At 53.9% G+C, this 27,440-nt stretch overlaps 4 protein-coding genes across 4 annotated transcripts; 3 read left to right on the top strand and 1 right to left on the bottom strand.

Annotated features, from left to right (window-relative positions):
* Nucleotides 1-707: 707 nt before the first annotated feature.
* LOC148050727 (olfactory receptor 14J1-like) lies at nucleotides 708-27,010 on the bottom strand. The gene is made up of 3 exons (XM_087741037.1): nucleotides 26,177-27,010; nucleotides 9,538-9,544; nucleotides 708-799 (listed from the first exon to the last, which is right to left on the bottom strand). The coding sequence occupies exons 1-3, from the start codon at nucleotides 27,008-27,010 to the stop codon at nucleotides 708-710; spliced, it is 933 nt and encodes a 310-aa protein (XP_087597163.1).
* LOC148050730 (olfactory receptor 14A16-like) lies at nucleotides 8,085-9,020 on the top strand. Its single transcript, XM_087741043.1, has one exon. It carries the CDS (start codon nucleotides 8,085-8,087, stop codon nucleotides 9,018-9,020), a length of 936 nt encoding a protein of 311 aa, XP_087597169.1.
* LOC148050729 (olfactory receptor 14C36-like) lies at nucleotides 10,479-11,444 on the top strand. The gene has a single exon (XM_087741045.1). It carries the CDS (start codon nucleotides 10,479-10,481, stop codon nucleotides 11,442-11,444), a length of 966 nt encoding a protein of 321 aa, XP_087597171.1.
* Nucleotides 18,684-19,619, top strand: LOC148050728 (olfactory receptor 14J1-like). The gene has a single exon (XM_087741044.1). It carries the CDS (start codon nucleotides 18,684-18,686, stop codon nucleotides 19,617-19,619), a length of 936 nt encoding a protein of 311 aa, XP_087597170.1.
* Nucleotides 27,011-27,440: the final 430 nt, after the last annotated feature.

The following is a 27,440-nucleotide window of genomic DNA, read 5'->3' as shown; positions in this document are numbered from 1 at the left end:
CCCCTGGCACAACTTGAGCCCTTTTCCTCTTATCCTATCACTTGTTACTTGGGAGAAGAGACCGAGCCCCATCTCACTACAACCTCCTTTCAGGTAGTTGTAGAGAGCAATAAGGTCTCCCCTCAGCCTCCTCTTCTCCAAACTAAACAACCCCTACTCCCTCAGCTGCTCCTCGTAAGACTTGTGCTCTAGACACTTCAACAGCTTCACCAGCTTCATGTTTTGCTTTTGGGGGGGGGGTTCAAATCTGAGGGCCTTTCACCTTCTGAGCCTCCATTCATTCCAACCCCAGGGCACGTGGTGAGTCCCCATCCTCTCCTCTCCTCACCCCTCCAAATTCATTTCCAGGGAGTCTCGTATATGCCATCAGTCCTGTCATACGTGAAGAAACCTGAGGAGAGAATGGGAGCTCATGGGCCATCTGCCCTGCCCCTGGACACCAAGAAGAGAGCTTTTAAATTAAGAACATGTGGTCCAGTGGAACTCAATAGTACCATGAGCTTAACTCCCAAAACACTGAGAAGACAAGGAGATCAGATTCTTCAAAAAACAATTCCTTGGACATTTTCCTGGCAGCAGCTTTGGAGGAAGAGCCCAGCCTTCAGACACTGGACCTGGGAGATTCCGTTTTACTGAAGAGCTGCTATTGGGCATGCCACATCTGACACAGAAAGTCTCTGGGAAATGTGATGAGAAGGGAAGGCAGGTTATTGCGAGTGAAACAGCATCCATTGGGCCAGATTCCATAGGACATCCCTGAGCTCCTGGTTCCTCATGCTGTAGATGAGCGGGTTCACTGCTGGAGGCACCACCGAATACAGCACTGCCACCACCACATCCAGGAATGGGGAGGAGGTGGCAGGGGGCTTCAGGTAGGCAAATATACCAGTGCTAACAAACAAGGAGACCACAGCCAGGTGAGGGAGGCATGTGGAAAAGGCTTTGTGCTGACCCTGCTCAGAGGGGATCCTCAGCATGGCCCTGAAGATCTGCACATAGGACACCACAAGGAAAACAAAACACCCAAAGACTAAACAGGCACTAACCGCAATAAGCCCAACCTCCCTGAGGTCGGCATCTGAGCAGGAGAGCTTGAGGATGTGGGGGATTTCACAGAAGAACTGGTCCACAGAATTGCCTTGGCAGAGGGATTCCCCTTGCTTCAGTCATGGTGTCTGTTACAAATAGGCACCTGCACTCCTTTCCTACAGTCCCGTGGTCATCCCCCTGTCACTCCAGAAATCCAGATGGGTTCTGCCCCTTTATAGCTTGATGGCATTAGGGTACACTGTGTACCGATGTCCACTAGAACCTTATACTCCTGCGGGTCACTGTCTCCCGCAGCATTCTGGAGAAGCTGGGTGCACACGGCTTGGATGGGTGCACTCTACGCTGAGTTAAAAACTGGCTGGACAGCCGAGCCCAGAGAGTGGTGGTAAATGGAGTTAATCCACTTGGTGGCCAGTCACGAGTGGTGTTCCCCAGGGCTCAGTACTGGGGCTGGTCCTGTTCAATATCTTCACTGATGATCTGGATGAGGGGATCGAGTGCACCCTCAGTACGTTTGCAGATGACACCAAGTTGGGTGGAAGTGTCGATCTGCTGGAGGGTAGGAAGGCCCTACAGAGGGACCTGGACAGGCTGGACCGATGGGCCGGGGCCAACTGTATGAGGGTCAACATGGCTAAGTACCAAGTCCTGCACTTCGGTCACAACAACCCCATGCAACGCTACAGGCTGGGGGAGGAGTGGCTGGAGAGCTGTCTGGCAGAAAAGGACCTGGGGGTGTTGGTTGACAGCTGCCTGAACATGAGCCAGCAGTGTGTCCAGGTGGCCAAGAGGGCCAATGGCATCCTGGCTTGTATCAGGAATAGTGTGACCAGCAGGACCAGGGAGGTGACAGTGCCCCTGTACTCGGCATTGGTGAGGCCGCACCTCGAGTACTGTGTTCACTTTTGGGCCCCTCACTACAAGAAGGACATTGAGGTGATGGAGCGTGTCCAGAGGAGGGCAACGAAGCTGGTGAAGGGTCTAGAGCACAAGTCTTATGAGGAGCGGCTGGGGGAGCTGGGGTTGTTTAGTCTGGAGAAGAGGAGGCTGAGGGGAGACCTTCTCACTCTCTACAACTACCTGAAAGGAGGTTGTAGTGAGGTGGGGGTCGGCCTCTTCTCCCTAGTAACGAGTGATAGGACGAGAGGAAACGGCCTCAAGCTGCGCCAGGGGAGGTTTAGGTTAGATATTAGGAAAAACTTCTTCACCGAGAGGGTGGTCAAGCATTGGAACAGGCTACCCAGGGAAGTGGTTGAGTCTCCATCCCTAGAGGTATTTAAAGAACAGATAGATGTAGTGCTCAAGGACATGGTATAGATGGACTTGGCAGTGTTAGGTTAACAGTTGGACTCGATGATCTTAAGGGTCTTTTCCAACCTTGACAATTCTATGATTCTATGATTCTGCTGTGCAAGGCCATCGAATCCACACAGTCAAGTAAATCCGGTTGTCCCTTTCCTCCACCTGGCTCGAGGCAGGGACCCCTCTAGTCTTGGTCATAGCATTCATAGAATCATAGAATGGTTTGGGTGGGAAGGGACCTCTAGTGGTCATCTAGACCAACCCCTCTGCAATGAGCAGGGACATCTTCAACTAGATCAAGTTGCTCACAGCCCCATCCTGCCTGTCCTTGAATGTTTCCAAGGATGGAGCATCTACCACCACTCTGGGCAACCCATTTCAGTGTTTCACCACCCTCATCGTGATTTTTTTTTTCCTTTGTTCAGTCTAAATCTACCCTCCTTTACTTTAAAACCATTACCCCTTATCCTGTCTCCCTTTCCTCTGCCTCCTGGGTTCCCACTGACTCCATCTCCTTTGGGTATTTCTGAAATGGCTGCTGTGATAGTTTCCACCTTGGGTAGCAACTCCATGAAGCGCGTAAGTCTGCTTCATTACCTCTAGTGCCCTGCAATTCCCCATATTCTTTTGTTTCAGACACTGGCCCCCAAGCTTTAAATGCTGACACCTTAGAGTTTCAGTGCAGCGGGACCTTGATACTCTTGTGGATTTGGCCAACAGACACGTCCTGGAGTTTTGCAAGGCAAAGGGGCAAGGTCTGCCCTGGGGGCAGAATAACCTGGTGCATCAGGACAGGCTGTGAGGAGAGCAGCTGAGGAGTGTCCTGAGGAGAAGTGCCAGAGGAGCACCTGTATTGGTTTTGCATGGCAAGGTTTTGATAGCGGGTGGGGCTACAGGGTTGGCTTCTGTGAGAAGGTGCCAGAAGCTTCCCCCACGTCCAACAGAGCCAGTGCCAGCCGGCTCCAAGATGGACCCGCCGCTGGCCAAAGCTGAGCAAATCAGTGGTGGTGGTATAGCCTCTGTGATAACATATTTAAGAAGGGGGAAAATACTGCTGCACAACAGCAGTATCCCTGACCTGTTTTTCCCTGATTCCAAGTATGAGATCCAGGTGAGCATCACCAATGTTGGCCATCAGGCCGCTGGGCTACGAAGCTGGCCCCAAGAACTCACAGAAACATCTGGGTCTGTTTGCAGCCTGCACTGTCCCCTTCCCATCAGTGTCAGGGTGATTGAAGTCCCCAAGGGGGATGTGGGGTCATTGAACTGGAATTGCTTAAATAAGACTTTGTCCCCTTCCTCACCTTCTTCCACGTACTTACATCCTACCAGGATGTCTCCCTAATGGGCCTGTCCTCTGACCCTCACCCAAAAGGCTTTACCCAATCTGCTGCCCATCCCATAGAGGACCTCCATCCATCCAGGCAGCTCCCTCCCACTGAGGGCATCCCCCTCCTGATCTTCCCCACCTCTCTCCTCTGAACAGCCTCTATCCATGCATCACAGAACCTTAAGGTTTCTGACCTGCCCCACCACACCTCAGCAGGTATTTACATCAATGTCACAGCTCTGTGACAGCACACAGCGCTCCAGCTCCTCCTGTCTGTGCCCCAGGCTGAGGCCATTGGTGCACATTTGGGCTGCAGCCCCTCAGCTTGGTGCCACCAGGGCCAACCTCAGACTTGTCACAGTTCTTGTGCCCAAGATCCTGTGCAAGCCAAGGCTTTGCTTCAGAGCAGAGACATGCTGGCGTGGATGGCAGATGGCAATGTGAGGATGAAATGAGGGACCCACAAGGTGAGCAAACCCTGTGCTCCCCAAGGCAAGAGACAAACAGAGCTGGGCTTTGCAGCCCTGACGGGAGAGGGCTTTGCTGTCTGTGGTGTCTCTGCAGTCCCTGTGAGCCTGTGGTGGAGGCCAAGCTGATCTCCAGGAGGGACAAGGTGCTGCTGAGAAAGTCCTTGGCTATGGACATTGTGTCATCCAGGTAAACTGTGAAAATCATTCACCCGTTCCTTGATTGTATCATCAAGGAGGTGAATAAAGGATGGGGGTAAGAAGCATCAGCAGCATTTAACAGTGTTGGCATTCGAGTGTTGTGATGTGCTTCATATTCATGCACTGCCTGCATCTCCTGGATAGACATGGGACAGACCTTGGCTCCCTGCAGCAGTGCCATTCAGTCACGTGCTCATACACACCAAATCTATCTGAGATGCCCTGGGGTGTCTGTTATGTACCAGCCTGGGATGGGGACAGCTGTCCTGTGGGTCCTGCACTGCCCAGCCAGCTGGACGCTCCAGTAGTGCTGGGCAGCTTTGGCATCTGAGGTAGAACTACAGGCCTGCATTTGGCCATTAAGTCGAGCAGCTGCCCTGCATTTGCTTAGGCAATGTAGGGATGTCCATGGGAAACCTTTGGTTACACTTAGTGGAGATGTAGGAAATACAGCTGATGGAGGAGAGGAAGACAGACTGAGCTCCCCTGGGGCACGTGACTCCATTTGGTCAGATGAATACCTCTGTCGGCTGCCCTAAGCATACTGAGGAGGGACAGGTTGGGTTGTCCTAACTGTCATCGTTTTCTACCATTTCAGTTGGCCAAAGGGATTCCCCACCAGCCGCCAAGGCAATGCCCCCAGATGCTGCCCTGTCTCTCACAACTGCTCCATTAGAGCTTGGAGTTCCCTGCACATCTCCTGAACCACCTCGGGCAGCTCCAATGTCACCGGGCGTTTGCATCAGAAAAGCTCACTCCTGGCCTCTGTCCCCATTATTAACACAGCAGCTTGGAGAAGGAGCTGACAGCTCTTTTGTGCAGCCAAGCTGAGGCAAGAGGAATCCCACCTCCTGTGGGTCTGTGGGGTGCACTGGAGAAGCTGAATGCCCCTCCGGCCTCAGGAATACTGATGAGAGCTGCGATGCTGACATTGACTTGGCTCGATCCCTGCCCTGCACAGGTGGAAATGATCCCCTGCCTGTCACTGCCTACATGCCCTGCCTGACCATGGCACAGGGATGTAAGTGTCCAGAGGGGAACATTGACACCTCCTGTAGCTCCGCACACCCTGGCAGAGCAATTCCCATTTCAGGAATCAGTCTGTGCAGTGTTTAGGGAGGGAGAGTTGGTGGAGACTTCAGTCTGCTTCAAGTTCTGTTCCCCAGGAGAGACCCTGCTGTCTTGCAGGAGCTGTCAGCCCTGGAGGCCCAGGGACATCTGGAGGGAGCCCAGAGGGGCAGGGAAAGTGCTGCCTTGGGCTGGGCCTCTGCTGCTGAGCTGGGCTGGGCTCCTGGGCTGGAGGGAGCTCCTGGCAAGTGGGCAGCCCTGCAGAGAGACAGCTCTGCCCAGGAGCAGCTCCTCTGCAAAGCGCAGCAGGGCTGAGGGCACTGCCTGCCGGCACCGAGGGGAGAGGAGTGAGGCAGAGAGAGGGTAAAGGCAGTCAGTGCTGGGAGGACGCTGAGAGTTAACAAAGGGAGAAATCTTCACAGCCCTTGACACGGTAAGTCTGTGGCAGCAGGGCAAAGAAGCTGCAGTTCCTGGAGAGATCTCCAAAAGCTGCCACATCCCACAGTCTATGGGATGTTTCAGGAGGACTCTCACAACTTCTCTGGTGTGGAGGAGGAGGACATGCTCCAAAGCAGGGCTTCTCTGCCACACTGTCAGAGGCACAGGTCATGACAGCTGCCTTCTTCCAGGAATGTCCAAAGGGGTGTGAAGGTGGGTGTGCAGCCAGGGGTGCCCAGGGCTGTCCTTCAGAGCAGGGTCCCTGCACCCCAGGGGCTGTGTGCTGGGACAGGGACTCTGTCACCTGCCAGGGTCGGCACTCAGCCTGCCTGGAGACCTCCCCATGTAGCTGCGGGGAGAAGCTGTGGGTGGAGGGAGTGACCCCTGGCAGGGCAGGGTCCTTCTGCTGTCGAGAGGGTGCTGTGTGGGTCAGGTTTGCTCTCAGCTCCAGCTCACCCCAGGTGTTTCTGAGGGAACTTTTCAAGATGGAGTTCCTGTAAAGGAAGGTGTCTGTCTTTTGAGGTTTCTCCTCTTGGTTGGCTGGGTGGGCTACAGATGGCACCAGCAGCACCTTTCCAGTCTCATCAGGGTTTGTGGGACCTGCTCTTTAGCCCTGCACACATGGAGAGGCTGCAGGGCAGAGCTTGGCACACAGGGGCTGAGATGGGGTCTGTGAGCACTGGCAGGGAAGAGACGTGGGGCCAGAGCAACAACTCGTGGCAGGGACAGCTGCAGGCAGTAGAGACGGGCAGGAAAGGAAGGACCTGCTGATGGAAGCCCTCTTGCAGGGGAGATCTGGGCACCTCCCGGCCACCCCTGCAATGTAGATGACTTCCCTGAGCAATCCCTTCATCTCTCCTCTCCCACCCAGCACAGCCCTCAGCCCTCACAACCATGGGGTCTCGGGTGGGAGTCACCTCTCTGTCCAGTAGACCAGCAGAAGAAGCAAGGGCATATCCCTCCTGCCACATCCCCATTTCCCACTGACTGTCAATTGGGCTGAGGGCAACTGTCCTGCATTATCACTGTCTGGGACGTGGTGTGCACAGCTGGGTAAGGGTAACGCTGTCCTGAGTGTCCGTCTGCCTCCCCCCTTGCCTCTCTCAGCCAGACCCTCACTGTATTTTTCCTTGTTTCTCCACTTGCCCATTTTAAAGTCATCTTTTTATTGCTGTCAGACTCCCTGGGGATGGGAATTTCAGCTGCAGAGTCACACACTGATCTTGTTTGTCCATTCATGCAGGCATGTCGATGGGAACAAGTGTCTCAGCTTTCCTCTAATCTGTGGGGCTGTGGGCAATGCAGTCTGTGGGGCTGGGGAAGGAGTCAATTTTCTCTTCATGAGATGCCAACATTAAGACAATTGGCTATCATCTCCTTAGGGTGTCCTTCCAAGCTGTGAGCTGCCTTCCAGCATGCAAACCTGTCCCATAGCACCTTTGTGTTCTCTGGAAGCCCCATGGAGAAATGCAGAGACTCTATGGCTGAGGAAATGCTGTTGGGTTGGTGAAAGGAGGCATGCGTGTCCTGGGCTAGAAGTGGGGTGCTGAGACCATGAGAAAGGCTGACATATTTAGTAGTCTGCACTGGATCCCTCTGCTCTCAGCAGTGTCTGGCTGCGTAACATAAGAGTGTGCTTGCCCTCCGTCTCATGAAGGTGCAAGCCCAAGGCAGCTGGGGACAAGACAGAGGGTGTGACCAGATTCCCTCACTGCACTGAGCCACAGGCAGTCGTCTTGCCTCGCAGGGCTCACTCTGTTCTCCGTGAGAGCAGCAGAAACGCTGAGGGTTCCTGACATCCCAGGACAATCCTCAGGGGGGATGTGGGGCGCTGTAGAAAACCTCAAACCTCTCAAACTGCCTTCTGCTATGCCAGTTCCTTGGCACTGGCAGTGCAGACGCTGACAGGCCCTTCTGTGTTAGGTGTGGCTTCATCTGACAAAGCTGAAGACCAGGACTGGCCTCTGCCCCCACCATTCCCATGACCCCACTGCTGCAGAGCAGGACTGACTCCTCAGCATCCAGTGGGCAAGGGCCCTGCTCCTAATGGCACATTCTGCCAGCACCAACCAGAGCTCCAGCCACAGAGCTGAAGGAAGGTCTCCTGGAAAATGAAAAGGGGGTGTGTGCAGCATGAGCAGAGTCTATGGCTTTGATTTTGCTCAGAGAAGTCTCTGCTAACATACTGTGTTTTCTTCCTTGAATAGTCCACATGCCAAAGTGAAAAAATGTCCAACAGCAGCTCCATCACCCAGTTCCTCCTCCTGGAATTCACAGACACACGGGAGCTGCAGCTCTTGCACTTCTGGCTCTTCCTGGCCATCTACCTGGCTGCCCTCCTGGGCAATGGCCTCATCATCACTGTGGTAGCCTGTGACCACCACCTCCACACCCCCATGTACTTCTTCCTCCTCAACCTCTCCCTCCTCGACCTGGCCTCCATCTCCACCACTCTCCCCAAGTCCATGGCCAATGCCCTGTGGGACACCAGGGCCATTTCCTACCAAGGGTGTGCTGCCCAGATCTTTATGCTCGCCTTCTTGATTGCAGCAGAGTTTTCTCTCCTCGCTCTCATGGCCTATGACCGCTACGTGGCCATCTGCAAACCCCTGCACTACGGGACCCTCCTGGGCAGCAGAGCTTGTGTCCACATGGCAGCAGCTGCCTGGGGCACTGGGTTTCTCACTGCTGTGCTGCACACTGCCAATACGTTTTCACTACCCCTCTGCCAAGGCAATGTCCTGGACCAGTTCTTCTGTGAAATCCCCCAGATCCTCAAGCTCTCCTGCTCAGATGCCGACCTCAGGGAAGTGGGGCTTCTTGTGGTCAGTGTCTGTTTAGCCTTTGGGTGTTTTGTTTTCCTTGTGGTGTCCTATGTGCAGATCTTCAGGGCCGTGCTGAGGATCCCCTCTGAGCAGGGTCAGCACAAAGCCTTTTCCACGTGCCTCCCTCACCTGGCTGTGGTCTCCCTGTTTATCAGCACCTCATTTTTTGCCTACCTGAAGCCCCCTGCCACCTCCTCCCCATTCCTGGATGTGGTGGTGGCAGTGCTGTACACTGTGCTGCCTCCAGCAGTGAACCCCCTCATCTACAGCATGAGGAACCAGGAGCTCAAGGATGCCCTATGGGAACTGGCCCAATGGATGCTGTTTCAGCAACAATAACCTGCCTCCCATTCTCTGCACATTTCTCAGAGTTTCTCTTAGGCCACGAGTCTGCTGTTTCCTCTTATGATAATCCTGATTATAGATAATTTGCTGGGTTCATACTTCTTGTCTTGAGGCTTGATCTTATTGTCTCTGACTCTTGCAGAGCACTGTATGATATGTGGCATGCCCAATAGCATCTCCTCAATAAAAAAGAATCTCCCAGGTCCAGTGCCTGAAGGCTGGGTTCTTCCTCCAAAGCTGCTGCCAATAAAATGCCCAAGGAATTAGTGTTTTAAGGAGTCTGTTCTCATTCTCTTCTCAGTATTTTGGGAGTTAATCTCATGGTCACATTGGGTTCCACTGGGCCTCTGGATTTAAAAGCTCTCTTCTTGGTGTCCAATGGGAGGGGAGATGGCCCATGAGCTCCCATTCTCTCCTCAGGTTTCTTCATGTATGAAAGGACTGATGGCAAATATGAGATTCTTGGGAAATGAATTTGGAGGGGTGAGGAGAGCCTTTCTCCCCACCTTACCTGGGGGCTCTGGGCACTGCAGTGTGTGGGGCTGGCAATGAGCTGACCCTCACCTAAGGAATCCCTGTCTTCCGGACTTCTGACTCTTTCCCTGGGGGTCCTGCTGGGATGCAGGCTGTCCTCCAGAAGGGCACAGCTCTCCCATAGGCTCTCTGTGTCCCATGGAGAAGACAACTCAGTGCTAAGGCCATGCCAATGTGGCTCATCATCTGTGTGGGCAGCTGCAATGAGCCCTGTGTGTCCGTGGCTGGGAGGGGAGAGCTGAGATCCTGCTCAGGTACGATGAGATGGTGGGGAGGGGTTTGGAGATCTGCACTTGGGAACTGGATTCCTCCGCTCTCAGAAGTTTCCAGTTTCTTCTCAGGGGAACATCTGGTGATCATCCTCCAGCTCAAAGAGCTGCAAGGAAAAGGCAGCTGAGACCAGGGCTGATGGACGGACCAGCTCTCCACACCCTGCACTAAGGGACAGTCCCTTTGCCTGTCAACACCCACAACATGTCACTTGGAATACAGCAGAAGTGCCAAGGATTTCTGCTTTACAAGCACTTCTCAGTTGTGGTGTGGCAACTAGAACAAGATAAAAAAAACAAAATCCCTTCGGCTCTGCTCTGCAGTGGGGTGAAATGGAAGCAACAATGCTGAAAAGCTCATTGATACCCAAAGTGGATTTAATCTGAGATCACCCCATGTTGCTATTACCTATTGCTGTAGGACAGGACTGACACCTCCAGAGCCCACAGCAGAGCCCCTTTCTCCACATGGCACCCTCAGCCAGCACCAACCAGAGCTCATGAAAGGGACCTGCCAAAGGTCTCCCTGAAAGGTGCAAGGCAGTCTGGGGTGTTTCCATGAGAACTGCAATAGGCTTTGCTCAGAGAACTCTACCCTAACTTCTCACTGCCTTTACCTCCTTGGGCAGGTCCCCATGCAGAGAGGCAGATGTCCAACGGCAGTTCCATCATTGAGTTCCTTCTCCTGGCATTTGCAGACACGCGGGAGCTGCAGCTCTTGACCTTCTGGCTCTTCCTGGCCATCTACCTGGCTGCCCTCCTGGGCAACGGCCTCATCATCACCGCCGTAGCCTGTGACTACCGCCTCCACACCCCCATGTACTTCTTCCTCCTCAACCTCTCCCTCCTCGACCTGGCCTCCATCTCCACTACTCTCCCCAAAGCCATGGCCAATGCCCTGTGGGACACCAGGGCCATTTCCTACCAAGGGTGTGCTGCCCAGATCTTTATGCTCGCCTTCTTGATTGCAGCAGAGTTTTCTCTCCTCGCTCTCATGGCCTATGACCGCTACGTGGCCATCTGCAAACCCCTGCACTACAGGACCCTCCTGGGCAGCAGAGCTTGTGTCCACATGGCAGCAGCTGCCTGGGGCACTGGGTTTCTCAATGCTCTCCTGCATACTGCCAATACATTTTCACTGCCCCTCTGCCAAGGCAATGTCCTGGACCAGTTCTTCTGTGAAATCCCCCAGATCCTCAAGCTCTCCTGCTCAGATGCCTACCTCAGGGAATTTAAACTTCTTGTGTTTAGTACTTTTGTCTTTTTGGGGTGTTTTGTTTTCCTTGTGGTGTCCTATGTGCAGATCTTCAGGGCCGTGCTGAGGATCCCCTCTGAGCAGGGACGCCACAAAGCCTTTTCCATGTGCCTCCCTCACCTAGCCGTGGTCTCCCTGTTTCTGAGCACTGCCACATTTGCCTACCTGAAGCCCCCCTCCACCTCCTCCCCATCCCTGAATCGAGTGGTTGCTGCCCTGTACTCGGTGGTGCCTCCAGCAGTGAACCCCCTCATCTACAGCAGGAGGAACCAGGAGCTCAAGGAAGCAGTGTGGAAACTGATGACTGGATGTTCTCCAGGAGCTATGGAGTGTCCATCTTCTGCAACAGATGACTCATAATGTAACTCATAACAGGCCCAGCCTTTCTTGATTAATTTTTGTTCTCATTATTGTTGTTGGGTAAGTTTTTCCTTTTCTTGCTTTTTTAACTTGTGATAATGTTGTCCACAAAGACATGTGGACACCCCACTTCTACTTCATTATCTTCCTCACTAGTGTGACCCACCGACTGTGTAAATAAGGAGCTATACTCCTTCTCTAATTAAACAAAATAAATGTACTTGCATTGATTTGTCTGTCTGAGACCCAAGCAACTAAAACTGAACCAAATATTCATCCTCATAGGTGAAGAAAGGGCAATGGGGCTGTCATGGTTTAACCCCAGCCAGCAACTGTGAACCACACAGCCGCTCGCTCACTCCCCCAAGGTGGGATGGGGGAGAGAATCAGAAGAGTAAAAGGGACAAAACTCGTGAGGGTTAAGATAAGGACGGTTTAATAGGGAATGCAAAAGCCACGTGCACAAGCAAAGCAAAGCAAAGCAAAGCAAGGAATTCATTCACTACTTCCTATCGGCAGGCAGGTGTTCAGTCATCCCCATGAAAGCAGGGCTCCATCATGCGTAACGGTTACTAGGGAAGACAAACGCCATCACGCCGAACGTCCCCCCCCTTCCTTCTTCTTCCCCCAGCTTTATATACTGAGCATGATGTCATATGGTATGGAATAGCCCTTTGGCCAGTCTGGGTCAGCTGTTCTGGCTGTGCCCCCTCCCAGCTTCTTGTGCACCTGGCAGAGCATGGGAAGCTGAAAAGTCCTTGACTGGTGTAAACTCTGCTCAGCAAGAATGAAAACATCAGTGTGTTATCAACATTATTCTCATCCTAAATCCAAAGCACAGCACTCTACCAGCTACTAAGAAGAAAATTTACTCTATCCCAGCTGAAACCAGGACAGGGGCCATGATGGAGTCCCCCATACCTACGGAATGGGGAACGTTCCCAGCCCTTAGGCAAATCTCTTCCCTCTCTCTCTCATGACCTGCATAGTGTTTGTGCTTGAGAAAACCCTCATCATCATGCACGTGGAGGCAAACCAGCATCTGCACACCCCCATGGGCTTCTTCTTGGGCTGTTTGTCTTCCCTGGAGATCTTCTACAGATCCACCACCTGCCCCAGCTGATGGCCAGCTGCATGACTGGGGACAGCACCACCTCTGCTCATCACGGTGTTGGTATTGTTTCCTGCACCTTTTGCATGTACCGAGTTTTTACTACCCGTGACCACATCCTACGATCAGTACTGGGCTGTGTGCCACCCACTGCTCTCTACAGGACTCATGAACCGGCAGGTCTGTCTCCAGAGGGCAGCTGCCCCTTCGCTAGGGGCATTTCTGTCATCTACAGTCATAATTTCAGTCATGTCCCAGATACAGTTGTGTGGCCCCAGTGGAGTGGGCCACTTCTTCTGTGACTTCACCCCATTGCTGGAGCTCTCACGCAGTGACACTGTGACCCTCGTGCTCTTTGCTGTCATAACCTGCTTTTTAGATCCCATCCTCCCCTTCCTGTTCACATGGTCATCCTGTGTGCATCAGAGATGCCTCCCTGGGGCAGCTCTCCCATCCAGCGTGGGCAGGCAGAAAGCCTTCTCCACCTGCTCCTCTCACCTCACTAGTGCCACTCTTTTCTATGACACCCTCATCCTTGGGGGTGTGATGCCCAGAACAGCCCTCCTGAGACAGTTTGACAAAACCCTTTTTCTCCACCATCCTCACATCCCTGTTCAATCCCTTCATCTACAGCCTGTGGACTAGAAAGGTTGGGGGACACTGAGAAAAATGCTCAGGGAAGCTGTGAGCTGCGCAGAGACCCCACTGGAGCTGTGGGCCTGCAGGAAGAAATCACTTCTGGCTCTCTTCGGAGCCAGGCCAGAGGACCTGGACTGGCATGTGCTGTGTCCTGGGCACTCCGCTGGAAGGGTGGGATATGAAGAAGGCTTCTGGTGTGGGAAGGAGCAGAGAGGTGCTGGTGGAGCTGGCTGGTAGAGCTGGCCGGTGTCATCAGGAGACCTCTCTCAAACATCTTGGAAGGGGCAGAGAGATCAGGGAGGCTGCAAGGTCCTCAGAAAAGGCAAATATCAAACCCATCCTCAAGAAGGGCAAGAAGGAGGATTGGGAGTGTTACAGGTTGGTCAGCTTCACCTCAGTCCCTGGGAAGGTGGCAGGGCAAATGCTCTTGCAGCTATCTCCATCACTTGAAGGACAAGAAAAGGATTGCTGAACCCATGTGGGAGGGGAAAGAAGGGCATGCTGTGTACCTGGACTTTTGCAACTCTTTGCATGTGGTTTCCCGTGGTCTCCCTAGAGCGGATTGTTGACATCTGGACTGAAGAAGTGGATGCTGCGGTGGGTGGGAAGTTGGCTGGACGATCAGGAACAAATCTGTCAGTGGTACAAAGTCCTCCGAGGAGCCAGATACTAGCAGCATCCCTCAGGGATCAGCAAAATTTCTTAAAAAGTCATGAAAAGCTGGAAATGAAGACTTTCTCAGCTATTACCTAGATTTCTTTTTCTGAACTCCTTCCAGTTTGGACTGGGACCAGTCCCAGTACAAACTGGAACCCTTTAACCCCTCTCAGTACAGACTGACCCCCCTCCAAGCAGAAACTGCGTCCATTTAACCACTCCCAGTACAGACTGGGCCCTGTCACATTATAAACTGGATCCTGTTAACCCCTCATAGTACAGAATGGACCCCATCCGAGTCCAAACTTGTTCCCTTTAACCCCTCCCAGTACAGACTGGGCCCTGTCACGTCATAAACTGCATCTCCTGACCCCCTCCCAGTACAGACTGGGCCCCCTCCCAGTACAAAGTGGATCCTTCAAACACCTCCCAGTACAGAATGGGCCCTCTCCCAGTGCAAACTGGACACATTTAATACCTGCCAGTACAGCCTGGGCCCCATCCCAGTACAAACTGGATCCCCTGGCCCCATACAAACTGGATCTCTTTAACCTTGTAGACTGGGTCTCATCCCTGTACAGACCCCTAACTGCCCCCCAGATCCCTAAGGGCCTCCCTGGACCCCTAAGTGCAACCTTGGCACCCCTAAGTGCGTCCGTTGTCCATAGCCCTCCCTCCCTTCCCTCCACTATGCCATGCCCCATGTGTCCTCTGGCCCCAGCTGCAGCCCCGCTTCTTGACCTAAACCTTGCTGTGGGCCAGCCCCACCTCCCCCAGCGCCTTCAGCCCTTGGCTGAGACTCCCCCTCACCTCATCCAGCCTTCCTTGGAGGGAAGCCTCTGCCCAGGCCTTCACCTGAGCTTGGGTGGGCTCAAGGCTTGTCCTCCTCAGCTGGTGCCGGGTGGCCATTAGATCTTTAGAAGGTCTCAAGCTCAACCTTGGGTGTTGACTGAGAAGACAACCACTCCAGTGGAGACATCAGAAATCCTGCAATAGCTTCAAGGTCAAATCCAAGAGGAAGAAGAGAGGTTGTAGGTGCTGGAGATCATCTAGTCAAAGCCCACCTTAGAGTGGAGACCACCCCTGGAGATACCCAACACACAAGCGGTGTCCCTCAGGGGTCCATGCTGGGACCAGTACTGTTGAATAAGTTTATCAAGGACATGAATAGTGCAACTGAGTGCAAGTTTTGAGATGCCACCAAGCTGAGTGGGGCAGGTGACACTCCCGAGGGACAGGATGCCATCCAGAGGGACCTGGACAAGCTTGAGAAGGGGGCCCATGTGAACCTTGTCAGGTTCAACAAGGCCAAGGGCAAGGTCCTGCATGTGGGTCAGGGCAACTTCCAGTATCAATACAGGCTGGGGGATGAAGGGATGGAGAGCAGCCCTGAGGAGAAGGACTTGAGGGCACTGGTAGATGAAAAGCTGGACATGAGCGGGCAATGTGCTCTCACAGCCCAGAAAGCCAACTGTATCCTGGGCTGCATGAAAAGAAGCGTGGCCAGCAGGTCGAGGGAGGGCATTCTGCCCCTCTACTCTGCTCTGGTGAGACCCTACATGGAGTACTGCGTCCAGCTCTGGAGTCCTCAGTACAGGAAGGACATGGACCTGTTGGAGCGGGTCCAGAAGAGGGCCACAAAAATGATCCGAGGGATGGAACACCTCTGCTATGAGGAAAGGCTGAAAGAGCTGGGGGTGTTCAGCCTGGAGAAGAGAAGGCTGATGTAGGAGGGTAGATTTAGATTGAACACAAGGAAAAATTTTTCCCAATGAGGGGAGTGAAACACTTGAACGCGTTTCCCAGAGAGGTGGTAGATGCCGCATCCTTGGAAACATTCAAGGACAGACTAGATGGGGCTCTGAGAAACCTGATCTAGTTATAGAAGTCCCTGCCCATTGCAGGGGGGTTTAACTAGATGACCACTAAAGGTCCCTTTGCACCCAAACCATTCTATGATTCTATGATTCTATGATTCTGTGAATGCTATGATGAGCACTAGAGGGGATCCTGCCTCCACCCAGGTGGAGGAAAGGGACAACCGGGTTTACTGGACTGTATGGATTTGATGGCCTGGAACAGGAGACCCGCAGGAGTGTAAGGCTCTAATGCACACGGGTACACAGTGTACCCTAATGCCATCAAGCTACAAAGGGGCAGAACCCATCTGGATTTCTGGAGAGACAGGGGGATGAACATGGGACTGTAGGAAAAGAGTGCAGGTGCCTATTTGTAACAGACGCCATGACTGAAGCAAGAGGAATCCCACCTCCTGGGGGTTTGTGGCAGGCAGGGGAGGGAGCTGAGGTCCCTTCCAGCCCCAGCACTACAAATCCAGCATGAGATGCCCCCATTGACTCAGCTGATTGCCTTCCCTCAGCGTGGCTGAAGGAGATGCCTCCCTGGCAGTGTCCAGGTGTCCTGCCTCATGATGGGCCAAGGCAGGGGGATTCTCAGACCTAACTGTGTCTGGGAGAGGAGAAAGGCCACTGCTGCAAAGAAACCTCTCTGCAGAGGTGAGAGAGGCAACATCAGTGATTCCTTCAGTCTCTTCCCAAGCAGGTTCCTGGAGAGCCGCAGGGACACCTGGAGGGAGCGCCGAGTGGGGTGGGGGGCAGAGAAAGTGACGTCTTGGGCAGGTGCCCTCCTCCGGGGCTGAGACAGGCTCCTGGGGTGGAGGGAGCTCCTGGCAAGCAGGCAGCAGTGCAGAGAGACAGCTCTGCCAAGGAGCAACTCTTCTGCCAAGCGCAGCAGGGCTCTGGGCAAAGGAGTAGGGCAGAGCGAGATTAAAGGCAGGCTGGAGTGGGAGGAGAGAGGAGAGCTGCAAGGGAAGAAACCTTTCCAGCCCTTGACACGGGAAGTCTCTTGGTGCAGGGCAATGCAGCTGCTGTTGCGGGAAGGGTCTCCGAAAGCGTTCATAGCCTCCAGGGTCTGTCAGGACGCCTCCCAGCCCAGGGGCTCATGTCAGACAAGGGGGAAGGGGCGAAGGCAGGGTGTGCATCCAGAGCTGCCCAGGACATTTCAGAGGGCACTCTTGCAGAGGAAGAGCAAGGCAGGGGATACCTTAAAGGTAAAGAGCTTTCCTGAGGCCGTGCTTCCAGTTTCCTGCTGTTTCAGGAAAAGGGGAAAAGGTGCTGCTGCATTTGGCGAGGGAGCCTGAGAGTCCTGAGCTGCCATGCTGAGAGATCAGTAGGGCTGGTAAGAGCCAAGGCAACTGCTTCCATCCACTCCTGTACCTCCAGAGAGCACCAGTATCACCTTTGCTGGCCTCAGCAGGGTTTCTCTGACCTGCTCCTTACTGCCTGCAAGCGGGGAGTACCTCTAGAGAGTTCCTGAAACTGGGAGGTTTCATCAGGTCAGAGCTGAGCAGACAGGAGTGGGTGATGGAGTCTGTGATCCCTGACAGGGAAAAACTGGAGGGCAGAGAAACAGTTCCCGGCAGGGATAGCTCCAGGCAGCAGAGACATGGGCAGAGAGCTCTAGGAAACTCCAACACAAAATGCCCTCAAGGCTGTGTGGTCCAGGGCAGGAGTTGCCTCCTCTGCAGCCAGAGCTCTGGCACAGCAGAGGGGCATCTCTCCTGACACGTGGCCGCTTCCCTCTGCAGGGCAAAGGGGCTGAGAGCGACTGCCCTGGGCTTTTGCTAAGTGGGAGTTGCTGTGCTCTGCTGGGGAAGGAGAAGGCTTTCCTGAGTGCCCGGCCGCCTCTCCTCTCCTTGCTTCCCTTAGGAGGAGAGTCACAGCGTTCTTCTTTGTTCCTCCCCCTGCTTGTGCTGCTCTTCTTCCTGCTCGTGGGGTCCCTGGCAGTAACGGTGGTGGTGTGGGGCAAGGGGTGGGGGTGTGGAGTGCCTGCTCTGGCCCTGACCTGGAGGGCGCTGCCCAGGACGTGTTTCCATGGGACCAAGGTGCCCAAGCCCTCTCTTCATTTTCCAGGCTCCAGACACTGCACTCAGTGCTTGGGCAATGAGGCACTGCTTCCCTTAGCAGACAGCACCTTAAGACACCTGATTATGCTGGGCAGGGAGTCCTGTGGAGCTGTCAGCATCCCTCCAGAAGGACACAGCTCTCCCGCAGGACCTAGGAGATGTCTGAGAGCACCCGATCTGCCCATGCCAATCAGCATCCTTGCCCTGTCCTCTTCCTCATACTCCGCAGAGCTGTGCTGGAAAGGAGAGGTGTTTTGAACTCTGCACCTGGAACAGGACCCCTCTGCTCCCAGGACACTCCAGTGTCTTTTGCAGAGCAACGTCTGGGTGCAGTCGTCCTGCAGCTGAGAGCGGTGCAAGCCCAGAGCAGCTGGGCACCAGGCTGATGGACAGAGCAGCCCTCCTGGATGGGAGCACTGATGGAGGTTTGCACTGAGAGCAATGGGGAATGTGACCCTTTCCAAGACCATTTCCCAAGTGGGATGGGGGTGTCTGCATACTAAAACACAGTGTAATGGGACACATTTGCTGCACCTCATCTCCCACCTTCCTCTGAGGAAGAAAGCGTCCTTCTGGCCTTTTTGCCCTCCGCTCTAGTGCAGCACAGGGAACTCCTCCCCAGGAAGCCTCCCTCCAAACACCCTGGGCTGTTGCTGCCTCCATGGGTCATTGCTGGAAAGCAGGGCTGACCCTTCCGGAGCCCCTGGGGAGAGGGCACGGCTCTGCACAGCACACTCAGCCAGCACAAACCTGAGCTGAAGCCTCGGAGCTGCATATCAACCCCCCCCGAGGGAAGAAAAGCACGCTTAGGTATTGCACAATGAATGAATGAAATTTTGCTCAGGGAAGCTTCTCTGATTTTTTCTGTTTTATCTCCTTTGGCAGTTTCCATGCCCAGAAGCAGCAGATGTCCAATGGCAGCTCCACAAACAAGTTCCTCCTCCTGGCATTCACAGACACGCAGGAGCTGCAGCTCCTGACCTTCTGGCTCTTCCTGGCCATCTACCTGGCTGCCCTCCTGGGCAACGGCCTCATCATCACTGCCATAGCTTGGGACTACCGCCTCCACACCCCCATGTACTTCTTCCTCCTCAACCTCTCCCTCCTCGACCTGGCCTCCATCTCCACCACTCTCCCCAAGTCCATGGCCAATGCCCTGTGGGACACCAGGGCCATTTCCTACCAAGGGTGTGCTGCCCAGCTCTTTTTCTTTCTCTTCTTCATTGGAGGAGAATATTGTATTCTCACTGTCATGGCCTATGACCGCTACGTGGCCATCTGCAAACCCCTGCACTACGGGACCCTGCTGGGCAGCAGAGCTTGTGTCCACATGGCAGCAGCTGCCTGGGGCACTGGGTTTCTCAATGCTGTCTTGCACACTGCCAATACATTCTCACTGCCACTCTGCCAAGGCAATGCTGTGGACCAGTTCTTCTGTGAAATCCCCCAGATCCTCAAGCTCTCCTGCTCAGATGCCTACCTCAGGGAAGTGGGGCTTCTTGTGGTTAGTGTCTGTTTAACATTTGGTTGTTTTGTTTTCCTTGTGGCATCCTATGTGCAGATCTTCAGGGCCGTGCTGAGGATCCCCTCTGAGCAGGGGCGCCGCAAATCCTTTTCCACGTGCCTCCCTCACCTAGTCATGGTTTCCCTTTTCCTCAGCACTGTAATGTTTGCCCACTTGAAGCCCCCCTCCATCTCCTCCTCATCCCTGGATCTGGTGGTGGCAGTGCTGTACAGTGTGGTGCCTCCAGCAGCAAATCCTGTCATCTACAGCATGAGGAACAAGGAGATCAAGGAGGCCCTGCGGAAACCGTTTGAACATATACTTCTGCAGCATCAATAAGGTGTCCATCATTCTCAGGAAAACCTCGGATGTTCTTTTGATCTTCTCTGTCCTGTTTTCTCTTTGTTTTTTATACTTCATACAGGACTTCCACATAAATAATATTATCCATATGCCTGCCAGTGTTTTCCGACCTAAAAGACATCATGTGCCTATGGAGCCAGCCTCCCTGGGCAGGTAAACACAATAAAGAATCCAGCAGCAAATTATTTGCCTCTCCTCCAATCTCTTACATCTCCTCTGGAGCTGCGGGTGCAGCCCTAGCATACAGGAGGGGTCAAGGAGCCGTGAGCCCAGCTGCCACATGGAGAAGCAGGCACTTGTGGACCTCAGGGCTGCCCCTTGCTGCCTCAGTGGACAGATCCTTTCTGCCACCTTCACACCACGGCTGCTGCTTCCCTGGAGGCGTGGCCATGGACAACATCAGGACCTGCTCTTTTCAGAGTAGCACTGCCAGCTCAGGGCCCTGTAGAGAGCACGGGGTGGGAACCAAGACAGGCTGGCCAGGCCAGCCTGGACATGCCCACCTGGGGAAAGGGATGTCCAGGGAGAAGAGCAAGGGATCATTTCTGTGCCTGCAGGGAGGAATCCATGAGAAAGAGAAACCAGGACTCTTGTGCTGGCCTGGGGAGAGGGGCTGGCACTGAGCTGGCAGAGGCAGTCTGTGGTGGGGAGCTCCAGGACCCCAGACCAGGAGTTCTTCGGCTTCACTAACCTCCGTTTCCTCATGCCATGGTGAGCCTCCAGCCCTGGGGCTGATGGGGAGGCTGACCCTTCTCTGCCCCCCAGCAGCTGCTGTGCCCTTCAGAGGGGCTGGGGCTGTGGGGTGGGTGCCCAGAGCTCTGCAGCACCCTGCGGTGGGCACTGCCATGGGGCCAGCCCAGGCTGGGCTGCTCTGCTGGGCTGGGCTGGGGAGAGGGCAGGGGAGGTGGGGAGAGCTGGGGAGGGGCTGGGCTGGGCTGGGCTGGGCTGGGAAGTGCCCGGGAGAGGACAGCGCCAATATTAGCTGAGCTGTGTGGCCATGTATCGTGGTATAACCGCAGCTGGCAACTAAGCACCACGCAGCCGCTTGCTCACTCCCCCCTTGGTGGGATGGGGGAGAGAATCAGGAGGGTAAAAGGGAGAAAACTCCTGGGTTGAGATAAGAACAGTTTAATAATTGAAGTAAAATAAAATAGAAGAGTTAAATAGTCAAAGCAAAAGCCTTGCACGCAAACAAAGCAAAGCAAGGAATTCATTCACTCCTTCCCATCGGCAGGCAGGTGCTCAGCCATCTCCAGGAATGCAGGGCTTCATCACATGTGACGATTACTTGGGAAGACAGACACCATCGCGCCCAATGTCCCCCCCTTCCTTCTTCTTCCCCCAGCTTATATACTGAGCATGACGTCATATGGTATGGAATAGCCCTTTGGCCAGTCTGAGCCCCACTGAGGGCCATTACTGACAAAGCCTCCTCATGGACTTGTCAGAGCAGATAACTGGAGGCTGTGATTACAGGTAGGCAAAGGCACTGTGCAGGTGGCTCTGATGTAAGTCAAGCCTTGGTTGACTTGATGAAGCAGAAAGGCCAAGTGCTGACCTCCAGCCTGTGGGAAGGGAGATCCTGTCCCTCACAGAGCTCAGGGCTCTTCCTGGGGCAGGGTGATGTGGGATGTGCAATGCTTAGTGAAGGACAAGAATATGGCAGTGGCCGGCCTTCCCAGGGGCTGCAAGGAGACAATAAGGCCCCAGTGCCATGAGAGCAACCTGTCTCCTCGTAGACATCGGTAGCACAGACAGCTGCCATGGCCAAGGGGACAAAGACCTCAAGCACATGCAGGCAGGATCCAAGCTTTTTGGGAAGGGAAGGAAAGGAGAGGGAGCTGCCCTTTACCTGAGAGGTCAGCAGGAATGCATGGAGCTCTGCCTTGGGATGGGTCAGGATTAGCAGGCAGACCAGCATCGCTGATGTTGTGCCTGGTACAGAGCACCTGAGCAGGAAGCACCAGAGGAGGCCTTCTTGAGGCAACAGGCAGAAACCTCACACTCACAGCCCTGGTCCTCATGAGGACTTGAACCACCCTGATATTTGCTGGAAGGACAACAGGGCAGGACACAAGCAATCCAGGCAGTTTCTGGAGACCATCAACGATAACTTCCCAAGAATGCAGAGAATGGGCTTGGAAAGCCAAAGCCCACCTAAAGTTGCATCTGTGGAGGAATTTGAAGAACAAGAGCAGCTTCTACAGTGACATCAGCAGCAAAAGGAAGGCTGGGAAAAAACACGGGCCTGCTGCTAAATGGGGCTGGGGCTGTAGTGACAGAGGATGCAGAAAGGACCAAGGCACCCAGTGCCTTCTTGGTGAGACCGGCCTTCAGGAATCCCAGGCCCCTGCGACCAGAGGGCAAGTCTGGTGGAGGAGGATCAGGTTAGGGAACCTTTAGACAAACCAGATAGAAACAAGGCAATGGGAGCTGACAAGATGTGCTTATGAGGGCTTAGCGATGTGGCCAATGTCATTGTGAAGCCACTCTTGGTCACCTTTGAAAGGTCCCATGGCTTTTGGGTGAGACTTGTGAGGACTGGAAGAAAGCGTATGTCACTCCTGTCTTCAAGGAGGACGAGCAGGAGGAGCTGTGGAGCTGCTCAGCCAGGCTCCCATAACACCCTCCTAGACCAAGAATGGACTAGAGAAGTGGAAAGTGAGGGGAATGGCAAACTGCCTGACTTGCTGGGCTCACGGCTTTTGTGACCAGCAACACAAACTCCAGCGGGAGGCAAGTCCCTCATGGTGTTCCCCAGGGTCCAATATTAGGGCCAATACTGTTTCATCTCTTACTGGTCTGGAGGATGAGACCGAGTGCACCCTCAGGGAGTTAACAGATGACAGGATACTGGGAGGAGTGGCTGATAAACCAGAGGGTTGCACTGGGATTCTGAGGGACCTCAACAGGCTGGAGAAGTGGTTCAGAGGAGGTCCTCATGAAATTCCACAAAGGGAAGAGCAAGGTCCTTTACAGAATAGGACCTGCAGGTCCTGGTGGGCAAGAAGTGTGACATCAGCCAGCAATGTGCCAGCAATGTGCATAGAAGGCAATCAGCATCCTTGGCTGCATTAGGAAGGGCAGCAGGCAGAGGCAGGTGATCCCTCCCCCTCTCCTCAGCACTGGTGAGGCAATACCTGGAGTGCTGGGTCCAGTCCTGGGCTCCTCAGTGCAATGAAATTGAGAACTTGCAGAAACAAGTCTGGCTTTGGGCCGTGAAGATGACTGAGGACCAGAGCATCTTTCACATGAAGAGAGGCTGAGAGAGCTGGGACTGTTCAGCCTAGAGAAGAGAAGGCTCGGGGGGAATCTCATTAAAGTGTAAAAAAACCTGATGGGAGGGAGTGAAGAAGAGGGATCCAGACTCTTCTCAGTGGTACCCAGTGACAGAAAAAAAAGATGAAACCCCATGAAATTCCATCTGAACACAAGACAACACTTGTTTAAAATGTGAGGGAGGTCAAACACTGGATCAGGTTTCCCAGAGAGTCTCCATCCCTGGAAATATTCACAACCCAGCTGGACCCAATGGCTTTTGGCAACCTGCCCTAGCTGACCCTGCTTTGAGCAAGGCTGCTGGACTAGGTGACCTCCAGAGATCCTTTACATCCCCAACTATTTTGTGATTCTCTGGGTCTGTAATGCCTGGCAGGGTTTCTGAGAACTTTTCTGTAGTATCCTCACACCAACGGGACTCCTGGTGTCCCTTGGAGCAGAGCCTCCTCCTGAGGATGATCTCCCTCACCTTGTAACCCTGAGGACAGGGTGAAACAGTGATTATAAATGGCAGCAATGCCTCAACATGCAGCAGTGTCCCCTACCCCTGAGTCCATGTCCAGCCCCTTCTTCCTTCAGGATTTGAGTCGGAAGGGACACCTGAAGGTCTGCTCTGAGCAGGGAGAAGTTTATGGTTAGATCAGGGAGGTCAGTGCTTTCTCCAGCTGAGTTTTGAAAACCTCTGTGCCCCTGATCCACTCTTTATCAACTATCGTGGTGATATATGTGTATATAGACGTTTAAAAAACTCTCTCTATATATGTGTGCGTATGAGTATATAGATGTATTTTTTTTTTCTTCACGTAACCTGATAAGAAATTCCCCTTACTGCTGCTTGTCTTTATGGTCTCTTGTCCCTTCCTTCCCTTCATGATCCCCAGCCAGATCATCACACGTACTCAGACCAAGGGGAATCACAACCTCCTCTCCAAGCACAGCCTCGCTGGGACCCTCTGGAACCATGCAGGCAGGCTGGGGTGGCCAGATCCAAGCAGAGACATGCCCTACAGAAGGACTGTGGTAGTGAATGGGAGCTGGTGCTGGGGCAGAGCAAGGGGCCATGGAGGACATCAGACATGACCTCCAGCAGCTCCTCTTCAACCAAGGCAGGGAGTAATGCACCCAGTGGTGCTCCTGAGAGAGGATGGTGACACAGGGAAAGAGGCACCAGGGGCTGCGGTGCAGGGAACTGATGCTTGCCTCCGTGTCTTGGGCCTCCTGGAAGCGGTGACAGGGGCTGCACCCCCAAGGCACCCCCAAGCCTGCGAGCAGCAGTGAGTGCTCTCCTGACTGTGGGGAGCTGCTCTGGCTTCAGAGAGTCTGCTGGCAGAGCTGGAGCTGTTAGAGCTCACCCTCCCCCTCCAGTACTATGACTGGGGTGACAGCCCTGCCTGTTTGAGGGTCATTGTGAGGGTCATTTGGGGTCCTGGCAGTGTGGGAGCTTCCTGGAGCATCATGGCTCTTGTTCTCATTCCCATCCCTGTACCAGCACAGCTCTGCTGCCACACAGCCCAACTGTGCAGGCATCAATGGGGCAGGGTGCATTCGGGGGTGGGCAAACATCCCCCTGGTACGGTCTGCCCAATAGACCTCAGCGCCACATCCCTCTGCAGCCCTCCTGCTTTGGCAGCCCTCCCCAGCACTCGCCCCTGCCCAGACTTGGCTGTGTCCCGTGCAGGGGTTTGTAGACAGGGGTCTGCCAGGGTCTGGGCATGTGTGAGTTGTGGAAGGGCTGGATGTTCTCCCAGTGTAGGCGGAGCTGGTCACATTTAAATGATCAGCCCACACCTGGACCATGGTGAATGGCCAGGGCTGGAAAACACAAAGGGTCAGGATTGGGGGTGACTTCAGGGCCAGCATATGGGCTGGGGGAGACTGTCTCAAGGGCATGTGCTGGGCACAGGGACTGAGGGACAACAGCAAACTCACGGGGTCATGCTTCCTTCAGCGCAAGCCCTGACAAAGATTCCCAGCCTCCCTTTCAATGCCACGCTTCAGGAGGAACCATGGCACTAAGGGGTGGGGAGTGAGGGATGCCAATTCTGCTTCATCCACTTCCCAGACCTCATGGAGCACCACGACAGAAAGGACTTCTGGCTCTGCGCTGTGAGCATGCTTTAGGGTAACCACAGTCTGGGCACTGCTGCTGATGAGCGCAATGCCAGAATTTGTCTCCCCCAGGCAATTTCCAGCCCACATCAGCTGCCACCCGAATTTTCCCCACCTCTCCTCTGATGCAGCTGGATGTTTCCTGGCCCCCTCCCCATGCTCCCTGCAGGGCCTTGACCTGGATGGGGATCGCTACCGCTAATCTGCCTCCCTGGGGGTCTCTGGATGTGGCAGGTGCTTGAAGGGACTGTGGTGCTTTTCCAATGGCAGTAGCTGTGTTCATTAGGGCCCGAGGGTGACAAGAATCACTCTCCAGTCTTCCTTTTTTGTACCTGCTTGGTGTCCACTGCCTCCCCTGGGACTGCAGAGTCCTCGTTTCCCTACAGATCCCTGGGTTTAGCACTTTCCCTTTGGGCAACTCCATTGTGGGGGACCTCTCACTTTGTGGGGCTCATGTCACTGCCCACCCCAAGCGCACGCTGTCCATGGAGATGCCCCAGGCTCCCCACGCAACTCCAGACTCCCATCCTTAAGGACATCGCCTGCCAAATCTGGAAGCCCTGGGATGTATCCCCCACGTGGGACAGCCCTGCATATGTACCTCGGTGACCATCCACCATCTCCACTGTAACTAGAAACTTGAATCCAAACCTTGCTCTCTATCAGGTCACAACATGACATTGAGCTCTTTGCTCCTGAGTCCAGGGAGCAACAGGCGCTTTTGGGGTGCAGTTGCTCATGACCACTCTTGGCAACAGCTTTGGAAGAGAAGTCGAGGCTTCAGGCACTGCACTGGGGAGAAGCCATTTATTAAAGAGCTGCTATGAGAGAGTCAGCACTGACCCAGTGGTAGACATACATAAATACATGCTACCGGCAAGACAGAAAAAGCTCAATGAAGCCATAATTACAGTGAAAATGATAATGATGATAATGATAATTATGCTTATAAACATAGTGATGCTAACGCTAATAGGAAACCTCACAAAGTGAAGTCCTGGAATGCTTTACCATGGGAGTTATTTGTGGAGACAGAAGGGAAGTTTATGCCTCCAGAAAAAAGCCCTTGAAATCACTTTCCTCAAGACATCTTTAAGCTCCTGGTTCCTCATGCTGTAGATGAGGGGGTTCACTGCTGGAGGCACCACAGAGTACAGAACTGTCACCACCAGATCCAGGGATGGGGAGGAGATGGAGGGGGGCTTCAGGTGGGCAAAAATGGCAGTGCTGAGAAACAGGGAGACCACGGCCAGGTGAGGGAGGCATGTGGAAAAGGCTTTCTGGCGTCCCTGCTCAGAGGGGATCCTCAGCACGGCCCTGAAGATCTGCACATAGGACACCACAAGGAAAACAAAACACCCAAAGGCTAAACAGGCACTAACCACAAGGACCCCAACTTCCCTGAGGTCGGCATCTGAGCAGGAGAGCTTGAGGATCTCAGGGATTTCACAGAAGAACTGGTCCAGGACATTGCCTCGGCAGAGGGGTAGGGAAAATGTATTGGCAGTGTGCAGGAGAGCATGGAGAAACCCAGTGCCCCAGGCATCTGCTGCCATGTGGACACAAGCTCTGCTGCCCAGCAGAGTCCCATAGTGCAGGGGTTTGCAGATGGCCACATAGCGGTCATAAGACATGACGGTTAGGAGAGAATATTCTGCTGAGATCAAGAAGACCAAAAAAAAGAGCTGTGCAGCACATCCCAAGTAGGAGATGGCCCTGGTGTCCCACAGGGAATTGGCCATGGCTTTGGGGAGAGTAGTGGAGATGGAGCCCAGGTCGAGGAGAGAGAGTTTGAGGAGGAAGAAGTACATGGGGGTGTGGAGGCGGTGGTCACAGGCTATGGCAGTGATGATGAGGCCGTTGCCCAGGAGGGCAGCCAGGTAGATGGCCAGGAAGAGCCAGAAGTGCAAGAGCTGCAGCTCCCGCGTGTCTGCGAATGCCAGGAGGAGGAACTGGGTGATGGAGCTGCCGTTGGACATTTGCTTCCTCTGGGTATTGGGCACTGTCCAAAAAGGAATAGACAGCGACAAGTTAGGAGAATCTTCTCTCGAAAATCCCATGCCATTTCTCAGTGAAATCCCCCTCCCTGAGCTGAATGAGGAACGAGTCAGCTCAGTCCCCAGTCCTGTCAACTGAATGACATGGTGCCTCACAGTTGTAAATACAGCTTGGGCACCTAGTTCCCATAAAGACACCTCCATTGAAGGACCCCCAGTCCTGGTTAGAAGAGAAGCTGACCTGCAGCCCCACCTCAACCCCAGAGAACAAGAGCATCACTGACAGGGAGGGAATCAAGGAAGGATACTGCTACGCTCCAAAAAAAAAAAAACGAAGCAAGGAGAGGAAGGCAGAGAGGCATGCAGGGAAACCTTCTCCATACCTAGCTGTGCTCTCCACCTCACAGACACA

The sequence above is a fragment of the Nipponia nippon genome, unplaced genomic scaffold (genome assembly GCF_047370975.1).
Source record: "Nipponia nippon isolate SJK-2023a ecotype South Korea unplaced genomic scaffold, ASM4737097v1 scaffold_70, whole genome shotgun sequence".
In the NCBI taxonomy this organism is placed as follows: Eukaryota; Metazoa; Chordata; class Aves; order Pelecaniformes; family Threskiornithidae; genus Nipponia; species Nipponia nippon.
The sequence above is the reverse complement of the archived record's forward strand: the minus strand, read 5'-3'. Positions and strand labels throughout refer to the sequence as shown.

Coding starts and splice junctions, on each gene's coding strand:
- LOC148050730 (XM_087741043.1), top strand. CDS start 8,085: ATGTCCAACAGCAGCTCCATCACCCAGTTCCTCCTCCTGGAATTCACA.
- LOC148050729 (XM_087741045.1), top strand. CDS start 10,479: ATGTCCAACGGCAGTTCCATCATTGAGTTCCTTCTCCTGGCATTTGCA.
- LOC148050728 (XM_087741044.1), top strand. CDS start 18,684: ATGTCCAATGGCAGCTCCACAAACAAGTTCCTCCTCCTGGCATTCACA.
- LOC148050727 (XM_087741037.1), bottom strand. CDS start 27,010: ATGTCCAACGGCAGCTCCATCACCCAGTTCCTCCTCCTGGCATTCGCA.